Consider the following 11,339-nt stretch of genomic DNA (forward strand, 5'->3'; position numbering starts at 1 on the left):
AATAACTTGGTGAAAAGTAAGGTCAACATTGTTAGTTGTTAATTACTCGCAAATTGCATATAATGATTTTGAGTTTTTCTTTAATAATACAAGTGCTTATACAACCCTAAATGAGCATCCAAATGTAAAGCAAGCTTACTCAACCCTTTTGAAATAATTTGAAAAGCAATTGAAACCCAAAAATATAACCTAATAAATCTAAACTAATTCAAATCCAACTTAATTTAATCATAAAAATCAGAAAAAATCCAAGGTTAAAAAAAGTTGTTGAAATTGGATGTTTAAATAATAGTTAATAGAAAAAAATGCAACTGCTAAATTGTAATTAGAGATGGGTAAATACAAAATTTTCAATGATAACTAAAGGTCGTATTATTTTAACTCATTAATACGGCTTTGTGATAAAAAAGTCATTAGATTGTCAGGTAGGAAATAAAAAGTCTAGTCTCCTTCTTTGTCCATCCCCAGTCCCCATATATAGCTTCCATAAAAAGGCCCCTTCATTTTCGCATACAAACAAAATTAAATAATGTCCCCCCAACGCTACCGCCATTTTCCGCCCTTCCCTTCTTGCTTCCGCCCTTCCGCCGCCGCAGACAACCGCCATATGCCGTCGCCACAAACCGCCGCTAAAACTAGCCTCGCTACAAGTCTCTACGACACAAATATAGGCCTTTTTTCCTTAATCTGGTCCCGCACCTTCCTTGGCCACTCCCTCCACCTCCACCACCATCACCACCACCTTCCCTCTTCTTCTCTCTCCGTCCTTTCATCCTCCGCCCTCCATTTTCATCTCAATATCAAATCCTTTGCTTTTTGGAAGAAAAAAGGTTGTAAAAAACTCAGCAGCGCCACTGTCCCTAATGTGAAAATCTTCTGGGACCTTTCAAGGGCAAAGTTCGGATCCGGACCTGAACCCGACTCTGGGTTCTTCGTTGCCGTCGTCGTCGACGGTGAAATGACGATTCTCGTCGGCGATGCTACCAAGGAAGCTTATACTCGAACTAGAGCTCAAAACCCTGGGAGTAGAAGCAGCCAAACTCTTGTTTTGAGAAAAGAGCACGTGTTGGGGAACAGAGTTTACAGCACAAAAGCCAGATTCGGAGGCAAATTAAGGGATATCTCGATCGATTGTAGGGTAAACGAGGATGCGCAGCTGTGTTTGAGCGTGGATAACAAAAGGGTATTGCAAATAAAGCGGCTTAAATGGAAATTTAGAGGGAATGAGAGGATTGAAGTGGATGGGGTATGGATAGGAGTCTCGTGGGATGTCTACAGCTGGTTGTTCGATAAAGATGGCAACAATGGGCGTCCAGCCGTTTTTATCTTCAAGTTCGAGAACCAAGGCTCTGAAACCATGGAGGATCCTTTCAAGGAGGGTGTGGTTTTGGGGCAGCAAAGTCCGTGTAGTGATGGGATTGAATGGAAGAAGAAAAGGAGAAGCTTGTTGAGGAGTGCTAGGAGCTCTTCGTCTTCGTCCATTTCGATGTCTTCGGCTTCTTCGGGGTGCAGCTCTTCGGTAATGGAGTGGGAAAGCGTTGAGGAGAGTGAGTTATGTGCTCCCATGGGCTTCTCTTTGCTTGTTTACGCCTGGAGAAACTGAAAAGATTGTGCCTTTTTTTTTGTGTGTGTGTTCATAACATTATTAGTCTCTATTTATCACTAACCCCATTTGTTTTTAGAACATAGCACAATAAGTAAATTATAATGGTAGAGATCCATGACTCAACCTTTTACCAATTTAGTAGCTACATTCGATCCCGATTGAATTGAATTCCAGAAGATTTGTGCGTAAGAGACCTCGCATGCCTTATCACTCATCACTCCACCCAACAAGATTGCTAGTTTCTTTTTAACTTTTTAGTTGTAAATTTGAGCCCTTTGGTTGTAGTCTCAGGAGCCATACGCGGATATTTAATGAGCAGAAGCAAAATTTTGCTTGATTTTGCCTTTTTTCTTTTGGCATGAAATTGTTCCTTGTTTAATTTTACCTACCGACTTGTTAGAGTGCTCGACTTTTAATCAGGGAGAGAGGTCGAGAAATTAAAAGAATTTGGAGGTCAAGGTTAAAAAGAATTATGTTAAAGTGGTCTAAAATTGAATAAATAGTTCTTTGGAGTGATCAAATATGCAATTTCTGATAAGCTGAAAAGGATTAAATTGTAAGGACTAAAATGGAAATTATACCATTTATCAAGGGGAGGACTTTGTCCCTGCTTCTAATCCTAGTAATCAGGATTAAACACAGTAAACTGTTATTAGCTTCCGGCGTTATGTTGTTTTTTGCCAACATTATTAAGTTAATTCTTGCATGTGAGATGTGGGTCTGGGGTGTGTGAACCCAGATTGAGATCAGCGACCGACAAAAAAGGTTGAACATGTCCTGGATCTCTGACTGAAAACCGAAAGGTTACTTCGTCGGTCAGTTAGTGAGAGTGACAAAAAATGTCGTACTTGATCCACAACGGCAACCCAAGGTGATGAAAAGTAACCCAACTGTGTCGGGCTTGACCGTGTCAATCTGACAACATGACTGATTTTCTCTAATGTTGCCTTTCTTTGTGGATTCCCACAACGGTTGGCCTTAAAGTGAGAATATGAATTCCCATAAATCTCTTCATTTTATTAAGTATATTACCAATTAATAGATAAAGTATAGTCTTATCACTTTCTACTGACATTAAAATAATAAAGACATCAAATTATATTTTTTATACAAGCTCTCTTTACATAATTGTGATCTTATGAGCTAATAATTTTGATTAAATAAGATCTTATAAGTAGACACACTTATAGATCTAAAATCGAGCAACAATAATTTATAAGAAATTTAAAACCAATATGAAGACGAGTCATGGCATCCTAAAAATTATTAGAGAGAACTAAAGGACTAGACACTTTCTCTCCTAAATAGACTTTCAGCTCTCTTGCTCTTCTTCTTTCTTTAATCTTTTCTTGAAACCCACTTTTTTTAACCTTAATTTGATAACGACTTTCTGTCCTCCAAGTGAACCGTCTCAAACTGCTATAATCTTCTTATATATACAATATTAAAATAAAATAAAAATATTTCCATTCGATAATGTTAATTTAATTGTTGCTCACCTTACAAATTCTTATAAAATTTGTCAGTGTGGCATATTGATTAACAAATAACATATGACCCGGTATATGTTGGTATGATGATGTATTTATTAATCAACATGCCACCTTGGTGAATTTTTGATGCCATCAATGAAAGGATTAAGAATTTTAAATCAAGCAAAATTTTCAACGTACTAAATATAGGAATAAATCTCAAAATTATACATGAATTTGATTAAATATGTATGAAACTCTAATTGTGGTTCAAATGTATATTTGAAACTTTAATATTGATTTAATCATACACATTTAAATAAATAAATACATCAAATTATTTTTATATTAGATAAATATAATTATTTAAGTATGCAATATACAAACATAAAATGATGTTATATCAATAATTTACAAGAATTGAATCAAATTATAAATTTATGTATACAATTACACGTTAAACTATAGTTGGATTGGATTTGAAAGTTTACAAGTAGGTGGGACATAATTGCTGGGGTTTTGGTTTGAAAGGAATGGTATTAACTATTAAGTGGTGTGATAATAGCTTTTGAACGTTTCGATTTAAAATGAGAAAGGAATAAAGTTAAATGTTAGGCTGTCACTTGTTTCATTCATACAATAAAAAAATATTCTTCTTTTTTAAGAAAGAGATGCTAAATATGAACAATAATTGGAATTTCTGATGTTATTGCTATTGCAATTGATTTGGTGGTTTATGGGTTAGTCCCTTTGTTAAATTATTGATTTAGAAGTCATCATTTATATGCAGTAAAATGAAACAAAGAAAATTTAACATAATAAAGAGATTTTATAATTATAGAAAAGGACAATCATTAGGATAAGGAGGGGTATTTGCAATGAATGCCATCCACGTTTCCTTCTTCAAGTTGGAAATAGAATCACAGTTGAAGCAATACAATAAAACAACCCCTTTCTCTCCCTTCTATTGCAAGCTTCAAATTGAGTTGGCTCCAATCATTTGATAAAACCCAAGTTGGGTTATCAAATGTAAGGAAAGAAACACGTACCACAGAGGACAAATTTGAACTACCCATTGTTTCAATCAATGCTATCTAATCACATTGTTTAACTCTTAAATATCTTCCTCACGGGTCAAGTGATGCCATTTCTTCCCTATACCATTTCTATAACTCATCACATCTATCAACTTATCCACCTACATTTAAAATCTAATACCCAAAAATTCGTTTAAATTTTAATATTCAATACTTGAGTTAAGCACCAACTAATTTATTTTGTACTTATAATATTTGTTACATAATAATATAATAATATATATGTTGAATATTGGCAATATCCCACATTAGGAAAAGATAGAAAGGGAGGGGGTTTGGTTTGTTATATATAGAACCCCTCCCCCTTTGGTTGTATCATCCCAAAATCTTCTCCTTTGTAATATTTCTAGAGGAAATATTAATTTGGTAGTGTCCGAGGACGTAAGCTAAATTGGCCGAACCTCGTTAAAACTCTGGTATTTTATTTCTTATTTGTTTGCTTTTATTTAATAGCTTTATGTTGGTTATATTTATTTAGTTATTATTGCTATAAATATCTAAGTGAGTTCTGTCTAGTTGTTGGGTTTTAAGCGGGACCATTGTGACCCCTCCAATTTAACTGGGAATTTTCTTAGTATAATTGTTGGCATAATAATTATCTAAATATTTCTGATAATATTGTTATTAATATTATCGTCGCTTCCGCAACAATTGGTATCAGAGCCAAGGTTTTGTAGTATGCTCTGTGTTTGCAGCTTAGTCTGATCTTACACATCAGAAACATTTCCGAAAGCTTGTGGGTATTCCGCATTTGGTGGCTATTAAATAGAAGCTATGGCAAAAATGACAGAAGAAAAACCATCCATATCAACAACTTCCACTTCGTACATTTTGCCGAGGATTGGAACTGCAAATACGAGATTTGTAGTGGAAATTTTTGATGGAACAGGTCATTTCGGCATGTGGCAAAGTGAGCTTCTAGATGCCCTCTTTCAACAGGGTCTAGATATTGCCATTGAGGAAGAAAAACCAGAAGGGGTTGATGATAAAGAATGGAAGACCATCAACCGATTGGCATGTGGTACAATTCGATCATGTCTTTCCAGAGAGCAAAAGTATACATTCAGTAAAGAGACTTCTGCAAGTAAATTGTGGAAAGCATTGGAGGAGAAATTCTTGAAGAAGAACAGTCAAAATAAGTTGCATATGAAGAAAAGACTGTTTCGTTTCAATTATGTTCCTGGTACCACGATGAACGAGCACATTACCAATTTTAATCAGCTGGTGGCTGATTTGTTGAATTTGGATGTGACTTTTGAAGACGAAGACTTGGCGTTAATGTTGTTGGGATCGCTTCCTGAGGAGTTTGAGTACCTTGAAACTACCCTACTTCATGGAAAATCGGAAGTAACTTTCAATGAAGTAACTGCTGCATTGTATAGCTATGAACTACGCCGAAAGGATAAGTTGAAAGGTTCAGGTGAAGCAGCAGTGGAAGCATTGGTAACAAGAGGTCGTCAGCAAAGTCAGTCTAAGGGGAAGAGAAGAAAGTCCAAAGGTCGAGCTGTTGCCAAAGATGAATGTTCTTTTTGCAAAGAAAAAGGACATTGGAAGAAAGATTGTCCAAAATTGAAGAAAAAAGGGAAGACTCCGCAAGATGCAAATGTTGCAGAATGCAATAGTGAAGCAGAGTCAGACTTTTCTCTTAGTATGACATCTTCAACATTATATGCAGATGAGTGGATCATGGATTCTGGTTGTTCCTATCATATGTGTCCCATTCGGGAATGGTTCTTTGAATTTCAAAAACTAGATGAAGGGGTTGTTTACATGGGTAATGATAACACGTGTAAAATAGCCGGGATAGGTTCAATTAAACTGAGGAGTCATGATGGATCTACTAGAATTTTGCGGGATGTACGATATGTCCCAAAGTTGAAGAAGAATCTCATCTCTTTGGGGTCGTTAGAATCTAAAGGCCTAGTTGTGACAATACGAGATGGAGTTCTTAAAGCAACTTCAGGAGCATTGGTGATGTTGAAAGGCATAAGAAAGAACAATCTGTATTACTACCAAGGTAGTACAGTGGTCGGGACAACAGCAGCAGCAATTACGAGTACCAAGAAGGACGCTGAGGCAACACAGCTGTGGCATATGCGTTTGGGCCATGCTGGTGAAAAATCCTTGCAAACTCTAGCCAAGCAAGGATTATTGAAAGGTACAAAGACTTGCAAACTTGAATTTTGCGAGCATTGTGTTCTGGGAAAACAACGAAGGGTGAAATTTGGCACTGGGATTCACAATACTAAAGGTATTCTGGATTATGTGCATTCTGATGTATGGGGACCGTCCAAGACTCCATCACTTGGAGGAAGACGTTATTTTGTCACCTTTATTGATGATTTTTCCAGACGAGTTTGGGTGTTCCCTATGAAGAACAAAGATGAGGTGCTTGAAGTTTTCCTTAAGTGGAAAACTAAAGTTGAAAATCAGACAGGAAGGAAGATTAAGGTTCTCCGATCAGACAACGGTGGAGAATATAAAAGCGATCATTTCCTGAAGATATGCCAAGATTGTGGCATAGTAAGGCACTTCACCGTAGGTGGAACACCGCAACAGAATGGGGTGGCAGAGCGTATGAATCGAACGCTTGTGGAGAAAGTTCGATGTATGTTATCTAATGCTGGATTAGATAGAAAGTTTTGGACTGAGGCTATGACGTACGCTCAACATCTCATCAATCATTTGCCATCATCTGCTATAAATGGCAAGACTCCTTTGGAGAAATGGTATGGAAAACCTGCTACTGATTATGACACCTTGCGCATTTTTGGTTCTATTGCATATTATCATGTGAAAGAATCAAAGTTAGATCCAAGAGCAAAGAAGGCTCTATTCATGGGCTTCAATGCTGGTGTTAAGGGATATCGTTTGTGGTGTCTAGAGGCAAAGAAGACGATAATCAGTAGGGATGTTACCTTTCATGAATCTGCCATGTTGAATAAGGTAAATCCAGAAGGAGTGAGTAGTACTTCGCAGCAGGTGGAGTGTACTCCGCAGCAGGTGGAGTTTGAGCAGAGTGTGGTAATTCCAGCAGAAGGTACCACTAGTGATTCTTCATTGGCAGATGCAGAGTCAGATGAGGAAGAGGTTTCTACCCAAGAACCTCAACAGCAATCAGAGCCAATTGCAGTCAGAAGGCAGAGACGAGAAATTCAGAAACCTGCTCGTTTCACTGACATGGTAGCTTATGCACTTCCAGTTGTTGATAATATTCCATCCACTTACACCAAAGCCATTCAGAGTTTAGAGAATAATAGATGGTTAGGTGCAATGGAAGAGGAAATGCAATCTCTAGAGAAAAACAAGACGTGGAAGCTGGCACAACTACCAAAAGGGAAGAAGGCGATTGGTTGCAAATTTGAAGACACTATTGAAGTTAGTGTTATGAGAAGATGTTCGAAGATGTGGAATATCGCCAAGGTGGAGATTTGTTGAATATTGGCAATATCCCACATTAGGAAAAGATAGAAAGGGAGGGGGTTTGGTTTGTTATATATAGAACCCCTCCCCCTTTGGTTGTATCATCCCAAAATCTTCTCCTTTGTAATATTTCTAGAGGAAATATTAATTTGGTAGTGTCCGAGGACGTAAGCTAAATTGGCCGAACCTCGTTAAAACTCTGGTATTTTATTTCTTATTTGTTTGCTTTTATTTAATAGCTTTATGTTGGTTATATTTATTTAGTTATTATTGCTATAAATATCTAAGTGAGTTCTGTCTAGTTGTTGGGTTTTAAGCGGGACCATTGTGACCCCTCCAATTTAACTGGGAATTTTCTTAGTATAATTGTTGGCATAATAATTATCTAAATATTTCTGATAATATTGTTATTAATATTATCGTCGCTTCCGCAACAATATAAATATTAAAAAGTATATTAACTTGAATATATTTAAAAGTGGTTTTATACCTTTCTATATGTTTTTGTACAATTAACATTTTAATGATCCGGTCATTAAATTTATTAATATAATTGTATTTGTTATATATGTAAAGTTTTAAACCAATCTGATATCTCTATCCTATTGATTTAAAATACTATATATATTAATATTTATTGAACAATTGAAAGTTTTTTTCATAAAACAAATAGTTGAAATTTTTAAATTTACATCAAACTTGACATGCATAATTTATATAAACAAAATATGACAGTTGGATTATTATAATATTAATCATATAAAAATATACTTAAGGTTGTTAGTTTTACACAAATGTAACTAGATCCCTCCCCCATTTAAGAAACTATTAATAAAAGAAAAAATTGTCTAAAATATTAAATTTAAAATAAATAATATTGGTGTACCTAACAGGGGCTTGGATTAGCAGTTTACAAATATAGGCGAGCTTGAAGAAACTTTTAAGTTCATATTTCGAGCTTGGTTGGGCTTGGGCATACATAAGCTTGGATCAAACCCAACCCTACTCGGCCTATAAACCCCTCTAATTCCAACCATGCGTAAACTCTTTAATTTTCATGGTTTTCTCTTTTTAGGCATTTCAATGCACTTCTACTTTATAAACCCCACTAGGACTCTCGATGGAGTCGAGAGACAAAACCTAGTTTAAGAACAACACCGAACATGTTGAAAGTTTGACCTCCTCATAAGATTTATATTTAATGTATTGATAATGTAAGTTACTGACTTATGTGATGTTAATTGTTAATAAAATTTAATTAGCTATTAAAAATTAATGGCTTAAAGGTAATATTAAAAAAAAACCTTTACTAAAAAAGAAAAAAGTAATTAAGCCATTTGGAGAAAAACTCATCCTATTGAACCATTAATGACCCTAAAAAATAATTCGACCCTTCCATTAACAAAAACTATCAGTTATCCAATTTGACTATTAATGACGTAACATGACAAATGATACTAACATGACATGCTAACATGGTAGATTACATTGATGAGGCATACCACATCAGAAAATTTAAAAAATAAAATATTATATATCTAGAATGAACTTGGACAATAAACTGTCCAGATTCATTCAAGATGGGTGCAAAACTATAAAAAATTTTAAACATTGTAGGAACTATTAAAAATTACTAAATATTATAAAAATTTAAATATGTAACAAAATATTAGTAATTTATATAAAATTATAAAAAAATAGTTTTGCATATTTAAATTTAAAGCAAAGTAAACCCCATATATACCCAAACCAAACAAATAAGATAATAATTAAAAGAAAAAAGCACATACATACATATGAAAGACATGATAATATATGTATTTGTGTTGTATTAGAGTACAAGCTTAAACATAATCCTGCTCAATATTCCCCAGGCTTTAATTGAAATCATCACTATCCATCAAACTTTCCCTCACAACCCAAAACTTTCTCCTCCTTAGAAGTTGAGACTTTCTGTTTAATTTAATTATGCAAAACTGCTAAATCTATAAAAAAATTATACATTCAAAACTTTTTTCTTTTACAATTTTATATAAATTACTAATAATTTTTTACATATTTAAAATTTTATAATATTATAATAACTTTATAATTGTAAAAACTGAACATCGATAATGACTATATAAAATGATCGCAAAGCAATAAGAAAAAAAAACACACATATTTGAAGTGAAAACCTTTTTAGGGAAAAATTACGGGCGAAGGAAAAGAAAATTCACTAATGTCAAATTCGAATGATACAAAAGGAGTTTAGACTACAGCTATTTATAGGTTAAAAAACATTATTCTAATATAGAAACAGCGTAGTAAGGTTGAAACACCTTCAACTCTCGACCTTTGCCCCCCACAAATCTTCTTATTTTGTCATTGTATTTTATTTCTTTAAATAGGAATTTGAGTCACACAACTCTAACAATAATTTTTAAATTTTTTATAATTTTACACTCATCTTGAAAGAATTTAGATAAACGGTGTCTAGATTCATTTAAATCTAGAAAAATTATTGTTCAAGTTCATTTTAGTTGTATATATATTTTATTAATTTTAAAATATTTTTTAAAATTTAATTTTTTTACTGACGCGACATGTCGCATGAGTATATCTACCATGTCAACACCGTCTATCACATCAGTACTATTAATGATCAAATCGGTCAATTGACGATTTCCGTTAATAAAAAAAGTCTAATTAATTTTTTAAGGGTTATTAAGGGCTTGATAGAATGAATTTTTTTTTCCATAGAGCTTAATTGTTTTTTTCTTTTTACTAAGAGGAATTTTTAAGTTTAAGCTAAAATTAATTAATTATACTTATTTTGAAAGGGTTTCTAGCGACCTATCAACATATATTCACTATCAATATATAAATTTAGGTACCACATATCAAATATAAATAAATTGTATTATTACTTATAATAATTAGGAGTAATGTTTTAGTAACCCGATTGGTGGTTGAATAAATTAGATCATCAATATTTAATTCAATTAGTTTGATTCTCGGAGTAACAATAGATAGATATAAATTTAAAAAAACGTGTTCAATCAATTCAAATGTCAGTTTTTTATTCTAATTTTAAATTTTTTATCAATGTTAAATGATTCACTTAGAAACTAATTTAATCGCTATAGCTAAATTAATATATTAATCAGTTTTTAGTCTAATTGATTCGAATTTAAATATTAAGAGTGATCTTAATCCAAACTTTGATAAATTTATTAGTTAATCAATTTAATCAAGTAATCATTTAGGTTTATCCAATCCCCAACTGTCCACATGCATTTAGGAAGCCATAGCTATCAATTTTGGTGTCATCTACTTCACCAAAATTTCCATGTTCTTCCTCTATGGATTGATTCAATATGTACCAACCAACACCAAGCCAAAAAATAAAAAAATAAAAATAAAAATCCCTTAATTACGTTTAATATATGTACCTTTCAAGTGTTGGTAATGCTGAAAAGTATTTTGAAACGGGGAACCAATAAAATCCCTTCGGGTATTCATGTTTTAGTGCCAAGGTTTCAAAGAAAAAGAACATGTATCATACCACCATAATTTGGTTAAAGTTGAAGTCAGCCAAATTAATTTGATTAGCTTAATGGATTATGGTTTCGGTTAAGTTGATTCATTACTTGAATCCATAATCAAATCCATCCAATTAAAACACTTAGTATATATTATATTACGGTACACTAGGTAAAAGTAATTATGTAATAAATAAATATAGTTTTGGTTGAAATA

At 33.5% G+C, this 11,339-nt stretch overlaps 1 protein-coding gene across 1 annotated transcript; it reads left to right on the top strand.

Annotated features, from left to right (window-relative positions):
- Positions 1–274: 274 nt before the first annotated feature.
- On the top strand, positions 275–1,943 carry LOC107962928 (uncharacterized). The gene has a single exon (XM_016899496.2). The coding sequence runs from the start codon at positions 530–532 to the stop codon at positions 1,601–1,603; it is 1,074 nt and encodes a 357-aa protein (XP_016754985.2). The 5' UTR covers positions 275–529; the 3' UTR covers positions 1,604–1,943.
- Positions 1,944–11,339: the final 9,396 nt, after the last annotated feature.

The sequence above is a fragment of the Gossypium hirsutum genome, chromosome A06 (assembly GCF_007990345.1).
Source record: "Gossypium hirsutum isolate 1008001.06 chromosome A06, Gossypium_hirsutum_v2.1, whole genome shotgun sequence".
In the NCBI taxonomy this organism is placed as follows: domain Eukaryota; kingdom Viridiplantae; phylum Streptophyta; class Magnoliopsida; order Malvales; family Malvaceae; genus Gossypium; species Gossypium hirsutum.

What these genes read in the sequence shown, in the direction of transcription:
- LOC107962928 (XM_016899496.2), top strand. Translation starts at nt 530, where the DNA reads ATGTCCCCCCAACGCTACCGCCATTTTCCGCCCTTCCCTTCTTGCTTC.